Source organism: Papio anubis, chromosome 9 (genome assembly GCF_008728515.1).
Source record: "Papio anubis isolate 15944 chromosome 9, Panubis1.0, whole genome shotgun sequence".
Taxonomy (NCBI): Eukaryota; Metazoa; Chordata; class Mammalia; order Primates; family Cercopithecidae; genus Papio; species Papio anubis.
In genome coordinates, this window is record NC_044984.1 from 306,862 (window position 1) to 332,703 (window position 25,842).

Genomic DNA, 25,842 nt, shown 5'->3' on the forward strand with positions numbered 1-25,842 from the left:
CATATCAATGAGACAGAAAATTAACACAGCTATCCAGGACTTCAACTCAGCTCTGGACCAAGCAGACCTAACAGACAGCTACAGAACTCTCCACCCCAAACCAACAGAATATACTTTCTTCTCAGCAGCACATCACACTTATTCTAAAACTGACCACATAATTAGAAGTAAAACATCCCTCAGAAAATGCAAAAGAACAGAAATAATAACAAACAGTCTCTCAGACCATAGTGCAATCAAAGTAGAACTCAGGATTAAGAAACTCACTCAAAACCTCACAATTACATGGAAAGTAACAACCTGCTCCTGAATGACTACTGGGTAAATCATGAAATGAAGGCAGAAATAAAGACGTTCTTTGAAACCAATGAGAACAAAGACACAACATACCAGAATCTCTGGGACACATTTAAAGCAGCGTGTAGATGGAAATTTACAGCACTAAATGCCCACAAGAGAAAACAGGAAAGATCTAAAATTGACATCCTAACATCACAATTAAAAGAACTACAGAAGCAAGAGCAAACAAATTCAAAAGCTAGCAGAAGACAAGAAATAACTAAGATCAGAGCAGAACTGAAGGAGATAGAGACATGAAAAACCCTTTAAAAACATCAATGAATCCAGGAGCTGGTTTTTTGAAAAGATCAACAAAATAGATAGACCGCTAGCAAGACTAATAAAGAAAGGAGAGAAGAATCAAATAGACGCAATAAAAAATGATAAAGGGGATATCACCATCAATCCCGCAGAAATACAAACTACCATTAGAGAATACTATAAACACATCTATACAAATAAACTAGAAAATCTAGAAGAAACGGATAAATTCCCGGACACATACAGCCTCCCAAGACTACACCAGGAAGAAGTCGAATCGCTGAACAGACCAATCAAGTTCTGAAATTGAGGCAGTAATTAATAGACTACCAACCAAAAAAAGTCCAGGACCAGACAGATTCACAGCTGAATTCTACCAGAGGTACAAGGAGGAGCTGCTACCATTCCTTCTGAAACTATTCCAAACAATAGAAAAACAGGGAGCCTCCCTAACTCATTTTATGAGGCCAACATCATCCTGATAACAAAACCTGGTAGAGACACAACAAAAAAAGAGAATTTCAGGCCAATATCCCTCATGAACATCGATGTGAAAATTCTCAATACTGGCAAACTGAATCCAGCAGCACATCAAAAAGCTTATCCACCATGATCAAGTCGGCTTCATCCCTAGGATGCAAGGCTGGTTCAACATATTCAAATCATAAACGTAATCCATCACATAAACAGAACCAATGACAAAAACCACATGATTATCTCACTAGATGCAGAAAAGGCCTTCAGCAAAATTCAACAGCCTGTCATGCTAAAAACTCTCAATAAACTAGGTACTGATGGAATGTATCCCAAAATAATAAGAGCTATTTACAAACCCACAGCCAATATCATACTGAATGGGCAAAAATTGGAAGCACTCCCTTTGAAAACCAGCACGAGACAAGGATGCCCTCTCTCACCACTCCTATTCAACATAGTATTGAAAGTTCTGGCCAGGGCAGTCAGGCAGGAGAAAGAAATAAAGGGTATTCAAATAGGAACAAAGGAAGTCAAATTGTCTCTGTTTGTAGATGACATGATTGTATATTTAGAAAACCCCATCGTCTCAGCCCAAAATCTCCGTAAGCTGATAAGCAACTTCTGCAACATCTCAGGATACAAAATCAATGTGCAAAAATCACAAGCATTCCTATACACCAACAATAGACAAACAGAGAGTCAAATCATGAGTGAACTCCCATTCACAACTGCTACAAAGAGAATAACATACCTAGGAATACAACTTACAAGGGATGTGAAGGACCTCTTCAAGGAGAACTACAAACCACTGCTTAAGGAAATGAGAGAACACAAACAAATGGAAGAACATTCCATGCTCATGGATAGGAAGAATCAATATTGTGAAAATGGCCACACTGCCCATAGTAATTTACAGATTCAATGCTAACCCTATCAAGCTACCACTGACTGTCTTCACAGAACTGGAAAAAACTACTTTAAATTTCATATGGAACCAAAAAAGAGCCCGCATAACCAAGGCAATCCTAAACAAAAAGAACAAGGCTGGAGGCATCACGCTACCTAAATTCAAACTATACAACAAGGCTGCAGTAACAAAAACAGCATAGTACTGGTACCAAAACAGATATACAGACCAATAGAACAGAACAGAGGCCTCAGAAATACCACCACACATCTATAACCATCTGATCTTTGACAAACCTGACAAAAACAAGAAATGGGGAAGGATTCCCTATTTAATAAATGGTGTTGGGAAAACTGGCTAGCCATATGCAGAAAGCTGAAACTGGATCCCTTCCTTATACCTTATGCAAAAACTAACTCAAGATGGATTAAAGACTGAAAGGTAAGACCTAAAACCATAAAAACCCTAGAAGAAAACCTAGGCAATACCATTCAGGACATAGGCATGGGCAAAGACTTCATGACTAAAACACCAAAAGCAATGGCAACAAAAGCCAAAATAGTCAAATCAGATCTAATTAAACTAAAGAGTTTCTGCACAGCAAAAGAAACTATCAGCAGAGTGAACAGGCAACCTACAGAATGGGAGAAAAATTTTGCAATCTATCCATCTGACAAAGGGCTAATATCCAGAATCTACAAAGAACTTAAACAAATTTACAAGAAAAAAACAACCCCATCAAAAAGTGGGCAAAGGATATGAACAGACACTTCTCAAAAGAAGACATTTATGCAGCCAACAAACATACGAAAAAATGCTCATCATCACTGGTCACTGGAGAATTGCAAATCAAAACCACAATGAGATACCATCTCACACCAGTTAAAATGGCGATCATTAAAAAGTCAGGAAACAACAGGTGCTGGAGAGGATGTGGAGAAACAGGAACACTTTTACACTGTTGGTGGGAGTGTAAATTGGTTCAACCATTGTGGAAGACAGTGTGGCGATTTCTCAAGGATCTAGAACTAGAATTACCATTTGACCCAGCAATCCCATTACTGGATATATACCCAAAGGATTATAAATCATTCTACGATAAAGACACATGCACACGTATGTTTACTACAGCACTGTTCATAACAGCAAAGACTTGGAACCAGCCCAAATGCCCGTCAATGACAGAATGAAGAAAATGTGGCACATATATACCATGGAATACTACGTAGCCATAAAAAAGGATGAGTTCATGTCCTGTGCAGAGACATGAAGCTGGAAACCATCATTCTCAGCAAATTAACACAAGAACAGAAAACCTAACACTGCATGTTCTCACTCATAAGTGGGGGTTGAACAACAAGAACATATGGACACAGGGAGGGGAACATCACACACCAGGGCCTGTCCGGGGGTGGAGGGCTAGGGGAGGCATAGCATTAGGAGAAATACCTAATGTAGATGACGGGTTGGTGGGTGCAGGAAACCACCATGGCACATGTATACCTATGAAACAAACCTGTATGTTCTGCACATGTACCCCAGAACTTAAAGTATAATAAAAAAAAATTATGGTTAAGTAATCCACCTTCTATAGTCTACAACCTATAATAACTCCTATACCAACAAGCTAAGGAGGGGAAGACAAATTTAGATGTGACAGCTTAAGGACACAAACCATTTAATCCTCTCTAGAGGTTTTCAAACCTAGAATCTTACCAATTGCTCTTACTTAACATAAGTTATGTCTGACTGACAACATACAGATTACAGTAAGTCTTCATGTAACATCATCAGTAGGTTCTTGGAAACTGACTTTAAGCAAAAGGAAGTATAGTAGCAGGTCCTTCAATAAAGTTGTTTTCATTTCATTATAACAGTGATGAGGGGAAAAAATAAGTTCAGCTTGCAGATCAGCTTGGTACTGCTCATTAATCTCACTGTTGCACTTAAAGTCCTTGGAATGTTAAGTGAGCTCTGATTAGGTCTCAGATCATTCTCCTTGAAATCCGTATCCACAAGCTCACCTACACAGACACAATCCCAAAAGATGCAGGACAGACTTTGCTTCATTAAATATGTACCTTGTAAGCAATGATTTTCTGGATGGTAACTACGATAAAATGACTGATTTTATTTTACTAAATAATTACCTACTCCTCTTCCTAAACCAAGAGGGGGCTCCTCCTCAAGCAAGAATACTATGTTCAAAGTATTTTAAGTATGAATTTATGGTCACAACAGAGAACATCAAACAAAGAAAAAACCACCAGCCAAATGCAAATAAACTGGCAAATAAAAGTTTTATTATACAATTATCACTTGCTCTGCGGGAAAATGCTCAACAGTACAGGCTTTTTTTTTCATTCAAAGAGATCAACATCAAAGTAAATTGGCAGGGTATAGCTCCGTGGCAGAGCATCTGACGGCAAAGTAAATTTGAACTTGAATTACCGTACGTCTTGCCACCATTCTTCTCTTCTCAGCTGTCAAATACATTACTAACACTAGAAAATCCATAATCTTATTTTTCTACCCTGCCAATACCTACTACCAAACAGACAGTAAGCTAAGATTCTCATATAATTTCCTCCAAAAAAAGATGACTCCATCCAACCGTATCAAACTGCAGTTGTGATCCCTAGTCCTGAAAATCATCAATACTTGTGATGTTTTCATAGGTTACCAGTCTGCTTTCAAGCAAAGCCCATCATGTTAAGCAAATCTAGAGGAGGGGCTGATACTTAATGTGCTAGAAAGCAACCACCAAAAATATCAAAGGCCTCTAAGCAGGGTGAACAGGTGATTCCAGTATTCAAGCAAAAGGCGAATTATACTTGGCATGGGTTGCGTTCCTTTTCAGCTGCTCCTAGTCACCCTATATACCACTTCGTAAACAAAGACAGTCATTAACTTCCGGATAACAATGTGCTTAAGATGATTATCTGAATAGGCTAATTCAAGTTTCTACTGTTCTCAAGTCTTTAAGTCACATAACTGAAAATTCCCAAGTCACCTGGATCCATTTTTATCTTTAGAAAAAACATTTCCCAGTGGAAGAATCTACGAGCATCTATGATGGATGGTTTTAATTTTACACCCTAGCAGTTTTAATGCTGATGAGGTTAATGAGCAGTACCAAGCTGATCTGCAAGCTGAAAAGACAAAAGACAGTGAAGGGGTAGGGACAGAATCTCCCCTTGTTCTTAGGAAGCAGCCTTTTGTATCAGAGTAGGAATTCCCAGGTTACAAGAATAGATTCTAAACAAAGCAACTAAGAATCATATAAAACAAACCAATGGATTGACTGTAATCTGGCAGGGTCTCTGACTAATCACGCTGTTATTACTAGGTTAAAAAGCAAAGGACTTGCACCTGACAAAAAGGGTGAACGAAAAGCCAACTGGATCCAACACAAAACAAACTTGTCAAAACCTTCTCTTCACCACCAGTAAGGTGTCATTACCAAAACAGTCACATTGATGGTAAATAATTTGTTGTATCTGCAACTGGAACTCAGCAAATTCTAACCTGGGCCTAAGTATTATCTTACCCATCTCTGAATATTACTTTCCATCTGGCACCATCCAGACAAGAAAGCAGAGCAAAGGACTCACAGCCTAGCTGGAATGGAATTTTTTTTTTTTTTTTTTTTTTTTTGAGGCAAGGTTTTGTTGCGCTACCCAGGCTGGAGGGCAGTGGTACAATCACAGCTCACTGCAGCCTTGACCTCCTAGGATCAAAGCACCCACTTCAGCTTCCCAAGCAGCTGGGACTACAGGTGCATGCTACCACACCCAACTAGCTTTTGTATTTTTTTGTAGAGATGGGGGGGTCTCGCTATGTTGCACAGGCTGGTCTCAAACTCCTGGACTCAAGTGATCCTCCCACCTCAGTCTCCCCTAAAGTGTCAAGTTTATAGTCATGAGCCACCACACCAAGCCTAGAATGGAATTCTTAAAACTTAACTGTATACAGACTTTAACTCAAAGAAAAAAATGTGAAAAACTGAAATTGGCCATGAAAGCTTTACATAATTTAATGCATTGTTTTTCTAGTTCCTCTAAGCCATAAGGGACTATAAGATGAGAAAAACATACACAGATTTTTAAATTCTATTTTTTTAAAATTGTTTCAGGTCTGGCACGGTGGCTCACACCTGTAATCCCAGCACTTTGGGAGGCCAAGGCGGGCGGATCACTTCAGGTCAGGAGTTCAAGACCAGCCTGGCCAACATGATGAAACCCCATCTCTACTAAAAATACAAAAATTAGCCAGGCATGGTGGCATGCACCTGTAATCCCAGCAATTTGGGAGGCTGAGCAACAAGAATTACTTAAACCCAGAAGGCAGAGGTTGCAGTGAACAGAGATCACGCCACTGCATTCCAGCCTCCTGACAGAGGGAGACTCCATCTCAAAAAAAAGAAAAATTATTTCAGCAACCTGTAATTTTTTGAGTTTTGAAAAAATGCTATGACTAAAACCTCAGAAGAGATAAATGACTAGTTTTCTCTTTCACTTTCAGGCCTCAAACATCACTGTTCAATAGCTTTTTTTTTTTTTTTAAACAAACCCAATGATCAGGTATGTGCCCACACAGCCTGTCCGTGTAACTACCTTCATGTCGTAACCATACGTCTCTCGAATGTCTTCATCAGAGTCTGTTTCTTCGTCATCATAGTCCATTGTTTGTCGAGGAGAAGAGGACACACTGCTCACCACCCGATTAAAAGCAGACTGCTGGAAACTAGGTAAGTGTCCCTAAACAACAAAGAATTCCAAGATGAACAGCAAGACATGAGAGACCAGCAGGGGAATTAATGTGTGCCTAAGATCACCAAAATGTAATGAATAAGCAAAGTGGCTAACAGAGTTCTTCAACAGTTAGTAGAAATCAAATTATTTGATGATGATGCCAAAGTCCACCTGAATGACATTCCCAGGAATAGTTCACTAAGTACGCATCCAAAAAAAAGTATTATAGTATATGTTGAATGAGAATGCAATGGATAATTGCTGACAAGTTACTGTTATTTTCCTAATCAATTGGTAAGACAGACTCGATTTACTATTTATACACTGACATATCCCATGAAATAGAAAAAGAATGCAAATCCTAAACTTGCCTGTAAGTCTGGATTGGCAGCTGCTTTTTGGAGTTCCGCACTGATGATCTTTTCAGTTTTTTCTCGAGCTGCCTGTTCCACCATACGCTGGCTCAACACAGACAGTTTGGCCAGGGCAGAGGAGAGTTCATCTGTGGCTAGAGCCTGCCGTGCTCTATCTTGCCAACTCATAGCACGTTCTGTCAAACACTGCAGGGCCTCTCCTTCAGGCAACCGTACGGGCAACTTCTGAAGGGACACCAGGAGTGACAGAATAGTCTCTAGCCTGGGCCTTCGAGACCGCATACAAAGAGGACAAAGGAATTTTACTTCTTTAGCTTGCCAGTTGGATCCTTTCTTTTGGGAACTTGATTTGGGAAGAGGAACACAGCTGTTATGGAACCAGTCCTTGCAGAGCTCACACTGTAGCATAAACCCACTGGCTGTCTTGCGGCAAATGCAAAATTTTACTTCTTCTATGCGGTCCACCATTGTCATCTTGGCTAGGTTGGCTGCTCTGAGAGAATGCATGGCTTCAATCTCTTTTTGCTCCCGTTCTTTGAAAACTGCTACCTGTACAAGAAACACATTTCATTGAAGAGTCACTGCAATATACCCCCAAACTACCAAATTCCCAAGACCGTGGGATCTTTCTCCAAGCTACCAGTTATAAACAGTTTCCTAAAATTTGGGGCCCCTGGCAGTTTCCATGCAAACATTCCTCATCTGTGAAACGGGCAAAGTGCTATCACATTTGATCATGTACATCAGTGCAGTACTTTGGCCTCTTTTGTAGGGCGCAGTACAAAGATGGCATGCCTTGAAATCAAGCAACCTGGGTACAAAGCCTGGCTCTTGTACTTTTAGACTGTTAATATGGGGCACAAGTTTCCGAACCTCCATTTTCTGAAAAATGAGGATACTACCAACCGTTATTTTGCTGTTTCACAGATTAAATAAGGTAACATATGAAAGTGCCTAACCTGGTACCTTGCACAAGAAAAATACTCAATGAAGTATTAGTTTCCCATCCCCTCGTAATTCATTCCCTGGGGCAAGTCCTATACACATTAATTTATTTCTCTCTAGAAGGCCTCTTCATGTGTAAGTAAAGTAACAAAACTTGATCAATTGTAACAACAGAGTTTTATGAAACTCAATTTAACAAAGTAAATAAAGGCAAACAAATTTAATTATCAATACTGTCAGTGCATTTTCTTCTTGAACTACTGGCAGCTTTGAAACAATTTTGAAATAATTTCCAGTCCTACTTGTCTAGCAAGATTGACTTGTTAGGCAGGCTCCCTAATCAGAAATCATTTTCATTGGCTTCAAAACAGAATCATTTGTAGGCAGAAAGAGCTGTATCATATGCAATTCCTTACTTTTATTGCCCAGATTCGTATTTATTTTCTATTTCCTCAGGATCCTAGTAATCTTAACACATTCCTCCTATCCTCCAAAAAAGCATAATTCTCATCAACTACAAATATTTTAACACTCATTAAGAGATGGAAATCTGTAGCCTGGTATAATTCTTTTAAAAAACATATAGTAATAAGAGTCATAAAATGTTTATATTAAATTCTAACCCAGTAATTACATTCCTAAGAGTCAAGTCTAGGAAATTTAAAAGAAGGAAAAGGCTATACAAAGAAGTTCATTTTATTACTTACAATAAGAAACTTAGTAACAGGCAAAATGTTCAAAATTAGAAAACTACAGCAGGTCCTCAAATAACATCTTTATGTTCAGTGTAATTTCATTATAACATTGATGAGAAAAAAACAATTCCTGGCCAATGCCACTGTCACTCACTAATTTACCAAAAATTGGATAATTATCTAGTTTTTATTACTCTTTCTTAAATGTATGTTTAGCTCGAATTTTCTCAGTGTTTAATATCAGAAGTGTTTGGGGTCTTTATTTTAAAAGTCTGATGATGTTTTTGTGACCAGAAATATGCTGGTTAAAAAATAAGGAACTTAACTCTTGTTTGTATCAGCCTGTAGTAAAACTGGGTTCATTATACATTGCTTCACCTAGAGTTGCAGTGCAAGAAGCTATTGATAATGTTAAGTGAGGACTTACTGTACTCAGCAGACTATGGACAACTTGATGCAACAGTAGACGACCATTAAAACAACAGTAAAGAACAGAGGTATGGAACAGACAATTGTGGGAAAAGAGCAGAATACTAAACTTTTTGTATATCTTGATTATAAATATTTACTTTTAATGTGAAATATGTATAATCGTAAAGCCAAAGTATATGAAAATAAAAAGTTAAAAACATAAAAACTGTGAGTCTGCTAACATCTTTACAGAATTGTGTATTCACCAAGCAAACTCAAGACGCTCGGTAACGTCTTACCACCACGGCTGTATCTCTGGTTTCCTCCAATCCCTCCTCCAGATCACTCAGAGGCTCGAGGTCCAGATCCTTTTCTTTTTCTTTTTCTTTTTCTATCAGTTCTTTTACTTTTTTCCTCCTATTTTTGCCACTCCCATATACACCAATGTCAGTCCGGGGGCTCAGCACCTACAAAAATAAAACCACCATTATAAACTCTGGTTTTTAAAAAATCTTAGAAGTGAAAATAATAAAGGAACCATTTATTGACCATTCAACCGTGTCCGAGGCACTTTCTTAAGGACTTTATACACATGATCTAATTCATTCCTCACAACAACCCTATGTAGTAGGTATTAGTATCTACGTTTTATAAACAAGAGAAACTGAGGCTCAGAAAGGAAATAACTTGCCCAAGGACACAGGGTTAGCAATTAAGGAGTCCATTCTCAAACCTGAAAGGACCTTATTCCAAAGCCTTTGCTCTTAACTACTACGTTCAACTTCTCAAGATCAAAGGGACGATGAGTATACAAATTTGTGCTTCGGAGAAAAAAGATCATTCAACGATAGGCTGGACGTGGTGGTTCACACCTGTAATCCTAGCACTTTGGGAGACTAAGGAGGGCGGATCACTTGAGCTCAAAGGAGTTCGAGACCAGCTCAGGCAACATGACGAAACATCATCTCCACCAAAAATACAAAAAATTAGCCAGGCATGGTGGTGCATGCCTGTAGTCCCAGACACTTGGGAGGGTGAGGTGAAAGGATCACTTGAGCCCAGGAGGCGACAGCTGCAGTGGGCTGAGATCGCAACACTGCACTCCAGTCTGGGCAACAGGGCAAGACTCTGTCTCAAAAAAACAAAACAAAACAAAACTATTTCAATGACTAGAGTCCAATAACAAGCCAAGGCCGACTGCTTTTTCTAGGGACAGCACAAGATTAACTGGAAATGAATCTGCCCAAGGCTCCAGATTTCAAGTCACATCTGATACCACCTAGTAAGTCACCATCTGATACCACCCAGTAAGTCACCATCTGATACCACCCAGTAAGTCACCATCTGATATCACCCAGTAAGAATCACTTGTATAACGGTAATCAGACAAACTGAAAACTATCACCCAGTAAGAATCACTTGTATAACGGTAATCAGATACACTGAAAACAACCCTCACCAATACTATTACCACTTAAATTACCAGTGGCTTATGAGAGTGCTGAAGTTCATGAGAGTGTTGAAGTTCAAGTACCTGTAACAACGTATGGCTAGAATTCTTCTTAAGAAAGGTCCGCCCAGTCCGTTCTCTCCATGCCCGTGCTGCTGCCACCTGAGATTCCACTTGCGGCAGTGCTTCAAGGCGCACAGGGATAGGGCGTCCTTTCGCAGACAAGCTCTCAAGCTGTTCCAAATAAGCGTAGTTGCTGCCACTCTGAAAAACCAAAGTCGATTCTCACAATTTGAGTTCTCTTATGGGGTCTGGCAATATACTGTTGAAAGACCTTACAAAGTTTAGTGTTAGTTCTTTTATTAAATACTATTCTTTGCATGGAATTCCATCTCTTGAATTCATATAACTTCCAATGTCCTATTTTTTAAAGTTTGTGTAAATTATTTTTTTAATGAACATGTCATCAATGATTTTATTTACTAATTAATGAGAGAACCAGCAGACATAAAAACCAGTTCAAAAGACAATCTAAAGCACGGACATATATAAATGCAGTTAGCAGGCCAGGCGTGGTGGCTCACACTTGTAATCTCAGCACTTTGGGAGGCTGAGACAGGCAGATCACCTGAGGTCAGGAGCTCGAGACCAGCCTGGCCAACATGGTGAAACTCTGTCTCTACTAAAAATACAAAAATTAGCCAGGCGTGGTGGCGCATGCCTGTAATCCCAGCTACTCAAGAGGTTGAGGCAAGAGAATTGCTTGAACACGGGAGGCGGAGGTTGCAGTGAGCTGAGATCGTGTCACTGAGATTGAGATTCTGTCTCAAAAATAGATAAATAAACAGGAATCAGAAAACGCATTTACTAATAGATAGAAATATATGCTTAATATAGAGGAAAACTGAATCATCTTTTTCTACAATGTGAAAATCAACTATACCATTCCATACAAATTTCACTGCCTTTCTATGGACATACCTCATTTGCATTGCTATCCTTTTCTTTCTAAACAACTGACAGGTGTAAAATAGGCTGGCCAAAGAAAATCTAAGGCACACACCCCTAGAATCAGATAATCCTGGAGAGTTCACTAGACAACATCCAATATTCCACTGAAAGGATACCTAGATATCTTTTTGCCAATTTCAAAGTCTTTCACAATTTTTCCAAAAACTAAAAGCAGTATTTCAATTCTGGTAACCACCTCCATTTTAAGTTACACAAACACAGAAATAAGAATAAATATTTTCCTTCCAAGTTCACAATGTTTCAACTTTCCATGTAATTAAATCATTATTGTTTACAGAACATCTATACTGTATTCCAATATAAGGATATTCCCCAAATATCAACAGATACATTTGCCTATAAACTCATTTTGAAAGATACACTGAACCATGGAGAAAAATAAATAGGCAAGAAGTCTATGACTTTTTGGCTGAGTGCAGTGGCTCATGCCTGTAATCCCAGCACTTTGGGAGGCTGAGGCAGGTGGACCACTTGAGGCCAGGAGTTCAAGACCAACCTGGTCAACATGGCAAAACCTTGTCTCTACTAAAAATACAAAAATTACCCAGGCACAGTGGTGCACACCTGTAATCCCAGCTACTTGGGAAGCTGAGGCACAAGAATAGCTTGAACCCAGGAAGAGGAGGTTGCAGTGAGCTGAGATCCAGCCTGGGCAACAGAATGAGACTCTGTCTCAAAAAAAAAGAAAAAACCTATGCATTTTTAAAGGGGGTAAGGAAGTAGCTCTAGTCCTACAAGATATTAAAATGATATAATTAAACTACTACAATACCAAGATAGGACCAGATAACTAAATGGAATAGAAAACAAGCTCACATCAAGATATGATATTTACTATTATTCTTTCTCGTGCCCAATTATAGCCATTTGACTAGAGAACACCTTCTGGCTAAGCCTAGACATACGCTGCTCCCAGGCCACACAGCCTAAAGAAAAGTCTGCCAAATAACAAAACCTGTCCACTTACTTAGAGCCTACAAGTCAGTATTCCCACTGAAGGGAAGAGCCTGGTAGAGAGACAGCCCTTTGAAATTACAGAGGAAACACATGACAGCTACCTACACTTGTTGACCTAGTCCTTCAATTATAAATAAAACAGCCAATTAAAGATTCTCAGACATTTGAAGACAACAACTACTGCCTGAGCCAGGTCAAAGACTCACCAAACATAGAAGCTGTCTGGATAAAAACAGAAATAATTCAAAAAAACAGAAACGAAACACTGGCAGCTAAGCAGGTCCCAGAAAAACTCAACAGAAAAGAAAGTAAAAGAGAAGTCATTAGAACTTGACACCCAGGCCAGGAACGGTGGCTCACACCTGTAATCCCAGCACTTTGGGAGGCCAAGGCAGGCAGATCACCTGAGGTGAGGAGTTCAAGACCAGCCTGGCCAACATGGTGAAACCCCATCTCTACTAAAAATACAAAAATTAGCTGGGCCTGGTGGCGCGCGCCTGTAATCCCAGCTACTTGAGAAGCTGGGGCAGGAGAATTGCTTGAACCCAGGAGGCAGAGGTTGCAGTGAGCCAAGATCGCACCACCACTGCACTCCAGCCTGAGCGACACAGCGAGACTCCGTCTCGAAAAGCAAAAAATAGAACTTGACACCCAGAATATGTTCCTTTTGGGGGCAGCAGTTTAGTGGAAGTTGGTTTTCTGTTTGAGTACAGTTCTATAATTAAGAGTGTTTATATATTTAACACTGTTAAGTGCTGCTTAACGGTTTTTATGATTCAAGTATACTTTTTTCTCTATCTAGCACTTACCTCATTCTGTTTTAAATTACAGATGTGTAAAATATGTCTCTCCAACTAGAAAATATGTATTTGGAAGACTCTAGTTTTATACCCTATTTTATACTGTAAGTCCTATTTTTACACCCTTCCCTTACATGCCTGCTCCCAAATACCTAGAATAGTAGCAAGAGTGCTGTGGTGCTCAGTACACGTTAGTTTCATTTTCTTTTTCTGCCTCTAATTTTAAAAGTAATTCATGCACATGGAAAAAAATTTGAAGAATACAGTAGGTAACAAATTCCCTATTGCTAAAGAGTTAAATAACTAATTCCATCATCTTTCATAGCAGGGAGTCAATAAAAACAAGCAATATTGAAGTAGGTAATAATTATTCTAAATTATAAAATCAGACAAAAGAGTAAGTGAACTGTACTAGAATTATTTTATAGATGCTCCTCAACTTACGACAGGGTTATGTCCCCCATCGTAAGTTGAAAATGCATTTAATAAAATTAACATACCAAACACAGCTTAGCCTACCCTACCTTAAAGGTGCTCAGAACCCTTACATCGGCATGACTGACTGGGAGCTGTGGCTCAATGCTGCTGCCCAGCATCGTGAGAGAGTGTCACACCACACATTGCTAGCCTGGCAAAAGTTCAAAATTCAAAATTCGAAACACACTTTCTACTCAATGCATATCACTTTCGCACCATCATAAAGTCAAAAAATCACAAGTCGATCTAAGTTAGGGATCGTTTGAATTAAGATTATTCTATTCTAAAGAATTAATAGTTTAAAAGATTAGGCCGGGCGCGGTGGCTCACGCCTGTAATCCCAGCACTTTGGGAGGCCGAGACGGGCGGATCACGAGGTCAGGAGATCGAGACCATCCTGGCTAACACGGTGAAACTCCGTCTCTACTAAAAATTACAAAAAATTAGCCAGGCATGGTGGCGGGCGCCTGCAGTCCCAGCTACTCGAGAGGCTGAGGTGGGAGAATTGCTTGAACCTGGGAGGTGGAGGCTGCAGTGAGCCAAGATGGTGCCACTGCACTCCAGCCTGGGTGAGAGAGACAGACTCTGTCTCAAAAAAAAAAAAAAAGATTAATCCGTGAAACAGGCGTTACCTGATAGGTGGGATAATCCAAAAGCCTTCTTACCTGAATAGCTTCCACTTTGGCTGTCCATTCTCGAGCCTTTTGTAAGGCTTCTTTCAAGGACAACACATTGGGTAGAAAGGCTGGAATGTTCTTGGCTTCATTCACAATGCTTTCTAAACTTGCCACACTGTGCCGTGGTCTAAAAGAATAATAAAACAGAGTAGGATGCATGAGAAATCAACATTTAAATAATATTTCAGAATGTTTAGATAACTTTCATTTACATGATTTCACTGAATTCTTACCACAATCCTATAAGGGAGGCAAAGCAGCTAGTATCTTTCTTTTCCATCTTATAGATAAGAAAATGTATAAACATAAGTTTACAATAAAATAAAACATAAATATTTTATGGATAAGAAAACTTTTTTTTTTTTTTTTTGAGACGCAGTCTCGCTCTGTCGCCCAGGCTGGAGTGCAGAGTGCAGTGGCAGGATCTCGGCTCACTGCAAGCTCCGCCTCCTGGGTTCCCGCCATTCTCCTGCCTCAGCCTCCCAAGTAGCTGGGACTACAGGCGCCCGCCACCACGCCCGGCTAAGGATAAGAAAACTTTAACTCAAAGAGAAGTTATTTTCCCCAGTCATTTAGGGTAATAAACCACACATCTGAAATACTGATTCAGAATGAGGGTCAGATCCATGATCCTTTCACTATACTAGACTACCTCTATTCTACTTCTCTACAGTAACTGAAATTGTCAGAGATGCACATTTGATAGCAATGTAGAAAACAAGAGACTAGAAATCCATTAATGTTGACAAGGTACATTTACTTAAACTACATTCATTACATTAGTTACACAAAGATGAATAAAGCGTAGACCTTATCCTCAACGAATCGCAATACAAGGTAAGAATTATGCTTCTACTGGGAACTAAAACCAAATTACTATAAACTCACTGTTACCAGAGGCAGTGATTAATTCTGCCCCGGAAAGCTGAGAAAGGCTTTGAAGTAGGCCTTAAATTAGTATGATTCTGTCAAAACGAAAAGTTAAAGAAGTTAAGGAAACCAGGAACACAATGAACAAAGACATGGAAAAACACTGAAAAAGCAGTTCATAGTTCAGTTTGCAATTAGGGGGCGATGTGGAGAACGGGAGGCAGGGAACGGGTGGAGAAAGAGTGGGACGGGAAGAGGGAATTTGGCAGGAAGAGAGACGCGGAGTCCTGAGAGCCATGGACTTCATCATGTAAAGCAACGAGAAGCTGCTGAGGTGGAAATCGTTCATCATCCACGAATCCTACTGTGTGTTAGGCACCGTTCTAGGTACTGGAAATTGCTCATGAGCAAGAATGACAGTCCTTGCCTCATGAAACCTTTACTTATTTTTTGAGTCTTGCTGTCACCCAGGCTGAAGTGCAATGGCGCAATCTCAGCTCACTACAACCTCTGCCTCCCGGGTTCAAACGATTCTCATGCCTCAGCCTCCCAAGTAGCTGGGACGACAGGCATGAGCCACCTTGCCCAGCTAATTTTTTGTATTTTTAGTGGAGACAGGGTTTCACCATGTTGGCCAGGCTGGTCTCGAACTTCTGGGCTCAAGCAATCCACCCTCCTCGGCCTCCCAAAATGCTGGGATTACAGATGTGAGCCACTGTGCCCAGCCTCATGAAGCTTTTTAATTTTATGAAGATTATTAATAAGGAGTTTATGATGCACTGTGAGAACTGTAATGATAAATGAAAGTAAAGGTGCTATTGGAATACATAGTAGGAGAACCTAATCGACCTGGTGGGTAAAGAAGACTTCCCAAAAGTGATGTCTAAGCTTTCTCATCCTTTCTGAATAAGGCTTAATCAGGAAAGCTGGGGCCAGGGGCAGGGTAGGGTTGGCAGCGGTACACCACAGGAGATGGGCTGAAAATAAGAGTGCTCTACAGGAGAATAAAATACACATGCACAAAGATGCAGAGAAAGAACATAGATGTTTGAGGAACTGGGAAGAAAATCACAATGTTTGGAACACAGGATACAAGAGAAGAATGGCAAGAGATAAGACTAGATATATAATTAAGCAAGAGGCTAGATGACAGATGGCCTTATAAATCAGGTTAGAGAACTTAGACTTCATCCTGAGGGCAACAGAAAACTAGAGAAGGATTTCAGTAAGGGAGTGAAAGTGACACCTGTGTGTTAACAAAGCACTAGTGGCAGTAGAGAGAACGAATCAGAGAGGGGTAAGGCCAGACAGAACCTGCTGCTGTGATCTAGGCTAGCTATGACAACGGCCTGAGTGGAATGAGAGAAAAAGAAGGAATAATCCTACAAGATTCTTTTCAAAACAGCAGACAGGATGATATATCCAAAGTACTAAGACAAAATAACTGTCAACCAGTAATTTTACACCTAATGCAAAAAAGTCCTTCAAGCATGAGGGTAAAAGGCTGGGCACAGTGGCTCAAGCCTGTAATCCCAGCACTGTGGGAGGCCGGGGCGGGCGGATTGCTTGAGGTCAGGAGCTCAAGACAAGCCTGGCCAACATGGCGAAACCCCGTCTCTACAAAAAATTTAAAAATTAGCTGGGCATGGTGGGCACGCACCTATAATCCCAGCTACTCGGGAGGCTGAGGCATGAGAATAGATTGAGCCTTGGGCAGTGGAGGTTGCCATGAGCCAAAATGGTACCACTGCACACCCCAGCCTGGGCAACAAAGCAACTCTCTGTCTCAAAAAAGAAGGTGGGGAGGGGGTTTGAAAGAGAATGAATATAACATAAATCCATGTGCAGACTTAAAAAAAAAAAAGAATGAAAGTGAGAAGCACTGGGGAAATATAATCAGCACAACTGAGTTTGAGGATAAAGAAGAAGGGAGGAGTCAAAGCTAACTACCAAAGTACCTGCCGTTCAAATGAGTGAAAGGTGGTATCATTTAAAGAATAAAGAGACAAAGGAGGAGGCTATGGGAAGACATTAATGAGTCCAATTTTGGATACAGGGAGTTTCAGGTGTCTGTGAGACATGCCCTGGAATGATCTAACAGGCAGATGGTATTTACGGAAGAAATCTATATTATAAATGAAGATTTAGGAGTTACTCAGTATAAAGAAGGCAAACGGAGCCAAGAAATTAAATTAAATTTCTAGAGAGACTGTACAGAGTGAGAAAAGAAAGGTATCTATGCCAGCATCTCGAGGAAAACCATTATTTTAGATGTAGAGAGAAGGCCAAAGGCAAAGAAAGAATCTCAAGAAAATAATGGTAAGTAGTTAATAACCAATACTAAGAGACCAAGAAGATTAAGGATGTGTTTCAGAAAGGTAATTCTCACAGAAATTAGAAAAGAGTCTAACTCCCACTATTTTCACCAACCACATAATCCTCTATTTCTTTACCAGTTTTACTTTTTTCATGACACTAATTATTTGAAATTCATTCATCTCTCTCTCTCTACTAGAACGGTAGCTCCATGAAAGCAGAGATCTTTGTGTGTCTTGTTCACTACTGTCTACACAGCATTTAGAAATAGTACCTGGCATGGAGCAGGTTCTCCATCAATACTTACCAAACTCAAATATCAAGGTAAAATATAAGAGGACTACAACCAGGTCAGTGACAATGAATTTGAAAGAGAGATATGAAAGACATTTTGGAGACAAAATCATCAGGACCTGGTGACTGACTCAATATAGGAGACTGGGAAAACAAAGTGTTTAACTATTATTACCAACAAAATTTCATTTGGTAGCCTACTACCAGTTGTATCAGGTGTTATCAAAATCATAGTTTTACATTCCAAAGTTATTTAGCTTTGTCCACTTAATATGTTCCCACCTCCTGGAACTGTCATTAATCTGAAGACACTGAGTAATATGAATAGTTCAAATAGGAAAAGCAATGAATACATTTTAGTATGTATTCTGCACGTCATCTGGATAGCAAAATACCCAGTGCACATAGAGGCTTCTCAGAGCTGTGCTCATTAAATCACCTAAAGATTTTCTCATCAAAATGTATCCAAAGTTAAGTGGCTGGCAAAGTAGATAAGTACACAGAGATATTGAAATCAAGTGGAAGATGCTTTAAATTTCAGTTGTGTCACTCAGTAACTACGTGATCGCTCTATGCACCCCAGTTTCCTCATCCTCACAAGAGAAATTATATAAATACTAATCTTCGCTGCTAGAGAAATGCTTTCACAAAGAACACCACCATTAATTATCACCCAAATTTGCTGAATACAGCCAGATATAAACACTTTATTTAAATCTCATTAAGTTGGCCGGGCGCGGTGGCTCAAGCCTGTAATCCCAGCACTTTGGGAGGCCGAGACGGGCGGATCACGAGGTCAGGAGATCGAGACCTTCCTGGCTAATACGGTGAAACCCCGTCTCTACTAAAAAATACAAAAAACCAGCCGGGCGAGGTGGCGGCGCCTGTAGTCCCAACTACGCGGGAGGCTGAGGCAGGAGAATGGCGTGAACCTGGGAGGCGGAGCTTGCAGCGAGCTGAGATCCGGCCACTGCACTCCAGCCTGGGCGACAGAGCGAGACTCCGTTTCCAAAAAAAAAATAAAAAAAAAATAAAAAATAAAAATCTCATTAAGTCCAATGGGGTGCTGATGCTAATACAGCCACTCAACATTCTCCTCCTGCCTGATTCTCACCTCCCAATACTTTTCAGCATAAATCCTCCACTCCAGGCAAACCCACTTATTTTCTGTCACTTGAACACACCCTAAATATTCCTTAAACTCAGTTTCTGACATTTCTCTTACCTTCCTTCCACTTCAATCCTACTCATTCCTCAAGGCTCTACCTAAGTTCTTATTTTTCTCTGAAGCTTCTCTATTGACCACCCAAGCTCACCATGATCTTCCCCCTCTGAATCCCTGTAACATTTTTCCATACCTTTCGGTTAACATTAATAACATACTACAATGGACTTTATACTTCTTACTTCCTAACTATAATATCACTAAGTATAGGCTCTAAACAAAACACGACTTTGTATAACATGAAGTACCTAACAAAGTACTCTGCACAATAGTCTGCACATATTTGAAACTGTCTACATGTAGCCCCATTTGATAACTTAGCAATTGGCCAGGGAAGTCACAAAACATTTAATTAAATATTTAATGTCATCACAATAAACCAGTTGTTGGAGCCAGACACAGGAGAACCCACTCCCTAGCACTGGCACTCCATTCGTGGGTCCAGACACAATGAGGTGCTGAGGGCTGAAGAAGGTGTGGACTGTGGGCATTCCTGCCCAGCAAGAAACTCTCCAGCTTGCCTGTACCCACTGCCACCGACCTGCACCTCTCCAGGAGCTGCCTGCCAAAGCAGGGAGAGAGGAGAATCTCCCCATTTCCCTCAGGCCCTGGATCATCAGGAAATGCCTTTCCCACCTACACAACTTAACTAATGCTACTTACACATTAAAATCCTAAAGGGGAAAAAAAAAAAAAAAAGCCATTTAATGCAATAAGCCTTTAAGCTCCTTCTTCCCATTCTACCTTCTGACTTAGTTGTTAAAGAGGCAACAGTCACCAAAATGTGTTCACCTTGCCTGTAGGCAGACCTTAGCCTTTTCTTCCCATCGTTCAGAGACTGTAAGGAGCTCCTGTAGTTCAGCCATTGCTTTCTCCACAGCATGGTGGGGTGCCAACCCTACCCCAGAGTCTATCAGTTTCTTCATGACATCCAAAGTGACTTGCTGTGGATCTGATAAGGTCAGTCTTACTTCGTCCAACCACCGAGCCTGTTGAAGCTCTTGCTTCAGTCGTGGTAATTCAGGGAGTTCCACATACAGACTAGAGCCCATATCTATCAACATTTGGAGTTTGGAAGAATCTGGGGTTTCATCCATCATGGCCTCCTGAGCACGTTCATGAAACTCTTCCACATCATCTAGCAGATTCTGAAAAGGTCAAAAGAAATAAAAATTCGAAAAACAAATTTAAAAGATACAAAGAGTATGAACTAGACATAGTCAAGGCACACTATCAATTCTAGACTCTCATAATCTCACCACCATAACACCAAATATTCAGATATGATAGTTAAATTAATAAATATGCTTTTGTGTAATTACTTCTAGCTATACTCCTACTTTTAAAATATAGTTGATTCATTCAATAAATATTCAATGACTGCTGATTTAGACGCAGGTACTTTTCCAGGCACACAGTATTAAGAAAACATAAAAAGTCCTTGTCTTCAGAGAACATACTTATTTTTTTTGAGACAGAGTCTCGCTCTGTCGCCCAGGCTGGAGTGCAGTGGCACGATCTCGACTCACTGCAAGCTCCGCCTCCCGGGTTCACGCCATTCTCCTGCCTCAGCCTCCCGAGTAGCTGGGACTACAGGCGCCCGCCACCACACTCGGCTAATTTTTTGTATTTTTAGTAGAGACAGGGTTTCACCGTGTTAGCCAGGATGGTCTCAATCTCCTGACCTCATGATCCGCTCGCCTCAGCCTCCCAAAGTGCTGGCATTACAGGCGAGAGCCACCGTGCCCGGCCCAGAGAACATACATTCTAATGCAGGTGACCAGACAGTGAACACACGAATAAAATGTTTCAGTTAGTGTCAAGTGCTCTGAAAACAGGGCAGCACAACAGAGAATGACCAGAGCGGGCAGAGGCATATTACTTAGCAATGTCATGGTAGTCACAGAAGGCAAACTGAAACTAAATTGAGGGTTGGGGAGGAACTACAAGAGGGTCTGAAGGAAGAACAGTTAGGGCAGGGTAAATAATAATTGCAAACGCTTTTAAAGAAGAATGAGCTTGGTGTGTTGCTACAAGTGGACGATGGAGAAATGTGGTTAAAAAATAAGCAGAGGTCAGACTACACAGTATCTTCTAGGTTACAATGAGTTTGAATTTCATTCAAATGGCTTTGGGGAACCACTGGAGAATTTTAACCACAGGGAAGTGATGTGATTTGATTTAAAGTTTAGATTATCATTCTGGTTACCAAACAAAAAATAAAATGTCAGACGAGCAAAAGAAGAGAAAGCAGCTGAAAGCCTGTTGCAGTAATCCAAGGGGCACATTCCAGTGGTGTAGAGCATAGTTTAGGCAACGGAGAGGACAATAAATGGTTTGCTTTAGGATATATTTTGGAGGTAACAGCAGTCAGCACTTGTTTAAATATTGAACACGGGGAATAAGGGAAATAAAGAAATCAAGGAGTTTGATTCATTTGGTTCATTAAAAGGCTTAAGGCCAGGTGTCATGGCTCATGTCTGTAATCCCAGCACTTTGGGAGGCCAAAGCAAGTGGATTGCTTGAGCTCAGGAGTTTTGAGACCAGCCTGGGCAAAATGGTGAAACCTTGTCTCTACAAAACATACAAAAATTAGCCAGGTGTGGTGGTGTGCACCTGTAGTACCAGCAACTTGGGAGGCTGAGGTGGGAGGATTGCTTGAGTCTGGGAAGCAGAAGTTACAGTGAGCTGAGACCACACCACTGTACTGCAGCCTGGGTGACAAAAGCCAGACCCTGTCTCAAAAAAAAAAAAAAAGAAAAAAAAAAGAGGCTTTAATATGCCTTTTAGTCCACCGAAAGGAAATCCAGAGTACACACGTGGACATACAAGTCTGTAGGGAAAAAGGCATCCAGGGCTGGAGATGTGGGACTGAATCAACAGGATACAGGTGATATTTAATGTCACTGGGCAAATAAGGTATCAGAAGTGGGGGCACCTGAAGAAAGGGCCGAGACTCCTCATATACTCCAACACTTGAGAAGCCAAGTCAAAGAGAAACAAGCAGCAAGGAAGACTTAAGAGAAGAACTGCCAATGAGCTAAGAAAAAATCCAGAAAGTGTGGTGTCACAGAGGCTTAAAGAACAGCATTCAAGAAAGAGTAGTCAGTTATCAAAATGCTCTTATGAAATTGAATAAGACAAGAACACAACTGACCCTAGATTTCACAAGTTGATAACCTTGATAAAAACTATAAAAACTATTTTAGGCCGGGCACAGTGGCTCATGCCTGTAATCCCAGCACTTTGGGAGGCCGAGGCGGGTGGATCACCTGAGGTCAGGAGTTTGAAACCAGACTGCCAACATGGCGAAACCCCGTCTCTACTAAAAATACAAAAATTAACTGGGCATAGTGGCCCATTCCTGTAATCCCAGCTACTAGGGAGGATCACTTGAACCCAGGAGACGGAGCTTGCAGTGAGCCGAGATCGCGCCACTGCACTCCAGCCTGGGCGACAGAGCGAGACTCCCTTCTCAAAAACAAAAACAAAAAACACTATTTTAGACCTCTACCCACCCCCAAAACACAAAAACACCCCAAACTATCAAAAGATCATTAACTATGGAGATTGATATATTTGATACATACTTTTAAGATTTTACATATTCATTAAGCCATCAGGGTGCTGGTAATTTCAGAGCTCTGCATTTTTAAAAGCTCATGTATTAATAACACTGATACATGCAGATTATTTTAACTAATTTCTTGCATCTCAATTACATCTATGTTAAATGGGTGTTCTGAACTAAAATTAATATAGAAAAAAATAATTCTTTATCAGCCTTACAGAATTTTAAATGGGGAATAACGGCTAAGAACAAAACCAAAAAACTGCCTATTAAAGAACCTCAAATAGCAGCATATAGTGAGAGAAAAAAAAAATTAGAGCAAAAAACTAGTTTAGATATACCAGTCTGTGAAACCCAGAACAGTAGACCCTGTCACAAAGGACATTACCCAAAAAAAGGATGTCATACTCCACCTTCACTTGCCGAGCTTGGCTGATGACACACGGAAGACTAAAAAGTTGTTGGACAAAGGCCTTCAATTCTTCCACCGTCAGTTTGGTCCGAGTCCTCCCACTATCTGGGCTCTGTCTGATGTGAAATAATATTGAGATACAAGTAAGAAAAAAATCAGTCATTCTGATATCAAAAGGGCTCCTAGTCTATTCAGAATTCAAACCTAAGCAATCCTAGAATCCCAGTGTTTGAGGGATTACACTGCAATGGTGACCACTTCAAAACAGTTTTTAAGTTCTTCAGTTAATGACTCAAAGATTCAACTCTCCAAGTTACAGTTCCTTCGATCTACAAGTATTAAACATTTCAAACATTACATAAATTCCTCATAGTTGGAATATTAAGTTCATTGATAAAACTTAACCCTGTATCTCAAGAAGGTTAAAATGTGAAAGAAGAGCCTAACTGCCTTAGGTTACAATGAATCCTCTGAAAGTGTTCCAAAATTTGTGTGTATATGATTTTACTAAGAGGATTCCTAAACTTTTACCAGGTTCTCCAAGTGGGGTCACTGGCCCAATGACAAGCTAAGAGCCGTTGATCAATGTCTCTAAGAAAAGTTATCTAACAAAATGGTAAATAAAAAATTTACAAAGTAATTAAAAAACCCAATATGAATTGCTATAGAAAAGCCATTCAGACAGAAGAAATGTGCTGGAATTACACCACCACATTTAAATACCACAGAAAATTTAATACTTAGGAATTACATCATACCAAGGGTGCATACTTCTATGCTTCTTAACAACCTCCTCTGCATCCATCAAGGTTACCCTTTGCTGCCACCTGCCTTCAGCCTATAGTTTCCATTTATTCATTTACAAATATTTATTGCACAACTATGTGCCAGGCATTGTTTTAAGCATAAGAAATATGACAATGAAAAAAAATTCCTGATATTCTAGTCTTGTGTACATTCTAGTGGGGGATGGGGAAGAGAAGACAGATAATAAATAAGTAGATTAGTATATTAGCAGGTGGTAACGCTAGGAGAAAAACAAAGCATGAAAAAGGGTAAGAGGACTGTAATTTTATAAAGGCTTGTGAGAAAAGCCCTCGCCAACAAAGTGACATTTGAAAACAAAGGCTTAAAAGAGGCAGGTCACGGAACAAGCCACCTGGATACGGTGGGAAGGGAACTCCGAGCAGAGTAAAGAGAGAGCATGAAGTCCTACGCAAAAACGTGCCTGTATGTATGAAGAACGGCAAGAGAAAGAACACTGCAGGCTGGAGCAAGAAAGAAGGGAGAATAGTAGGAGATAAAACTGGAGCATCACTGGGAGCGAGAGACATGGCCACAAGAGGTCCAGGACAATGTAGGGCTTCGCAGGCCAGACAAAGATTTGGTTTTTACTCTGAAAGAAAGAGGACAACGATAATTAAACTCGTCTTAGGTTTACCTGTGTTTCTGCTTTTTGCTCAGAAGCAGCTGAGCCACAGAAGCACAGGTCTCAGCTTCTTTTACAGCATCCCTGAGTTTTCGAAAGAGATCATTCTCTGGGTATTTCCTATCCTCAGCATCTTCCAGCATTACTCGCAATTCAATCAAATCTGTAAAAATAAATAAAGAGCCATATACAATGACCACAGACACAAAAAGCCATTCTAAAATCTTCACCAACCTCACTCAAGTGAGTCCCCAACCTACTAGTAGAAACATAAAATTAGTAGAAGCAAACAGCTGTGAAAATCTCACCAACACAATAAAAGCTAACAACCAGGTGCTCATTTATAATCCTTATAGACAGTTTCTCTCAGGTAAATAAATTTCTCTTTCCAAAGAAGCCTTCAGTGTTAGTCTTACTGGTAATAGTGGGTTCCCAACATATATAATAAATTTACTGCAAGTTAGATGTCCGGCCCATTTTTAGTCAGTTTTTTCATTTCAAAGAAGATTCTCAAATAGAAAATTAAGTCTATATTCAACCAACCCATTAATCTCAAATCTCATAGGAAGCCTAGGATTTTTCTTTTACGGAAAGAAAAACATAAAACTAAACAAAGCCTCTTTTAAAGTGACAATCAATTCAGCATATGTATACAAAAGTAGGAAATTTTACCTTTTTTGTGGTTGAAGTTAGCAGACAATGCTTCTGTAACACGACTGACCCACGTGTCATAGGACTGCGCCCTGACTTTTACACCATATAGCAGAGAAGGGAGGTCTTCTAATGGGTAGCGGTATCTACAAAAAGAAAACACAAACACACACAGAAATAAAAATCTCAAAAACCAACAATAACCTAAAAATAAAGTTTTAGTATAATCGGCTTAAGGAGAATACAATGGCCAAGGGAATGGGATCTTCGTTCACGTGAAGAGAAAATCAAACCAGCCCACCGTTTTTAACCCAAGGAGACAAGGAACATGTGAAATCAACTGATAAAGAAACTAATTTCAGCTGCCAAGTTTAGGGCCAACTTTAAAGGACTGGTCTTCAAGCCTAGAAGTAGACAGAGAAGTTGAGAAGTCCAGAGTAAAGAGTAAAGGAAGGGAATAAGTAAAAACAACATTAAGACTTGGTTTTAAAAAAAGGTCATGGAAGTTTTACAAACTA

General features: G+C 40.1%; 1 protein-coding gene across 3 annotated transcripts in view; it reads right to left on the reverse strand.

The window, feature by feature from the left end:
• The window catches only part of KDM5A (lysine demethylase 5A), a 107,486-nt gene that overhangs the window by 25,851 nt on the left and 55,793 nt on the right, over window positions 1–25,842 (reverse strand). For all 3 annotated transcript variants that reach the window (XM_031650192.1, XM_021921889.2, XM_021921888.2), the window contains 9 exons: window positions 25,346–25,470; window positions 24,686–24,836; window positions 23,246–23,360; window positions 20,054–20,409; window positions 14,545–14,683; window positions 10,698–10,877; window positions 9,463–9,630; window positions 7,110–7,661; window positions 6,601–6,744 (listed from right to left, as the gene is read on the reverse strand). In XM_031650192.1, coding sequence (XP_031506052.1) covers window positions 6,601–6,744; window positions 7,110–7,661; window positions 9,463–9,630; window positions 10,698–10,877; window positions 14,545–14,683; window positions 20,054–20,409; window positions 23,246–23,360; window positions 24,686–24,836; window positions 25,346–25,470 — 1,930 coding nt within the window. The remainder of the gene's footprint in view (window positions 1–6,600; window positions 6,745–7,109; window positions 7,662–9,462; window positions 9,631–10,697; window positions 10,878–14,544; window positions 14,684–20,053; window positions 20,410–23,245; window positions 23,361–24,685; window positions 24,837–25,345; window positions 25,471–25,842) is intronic.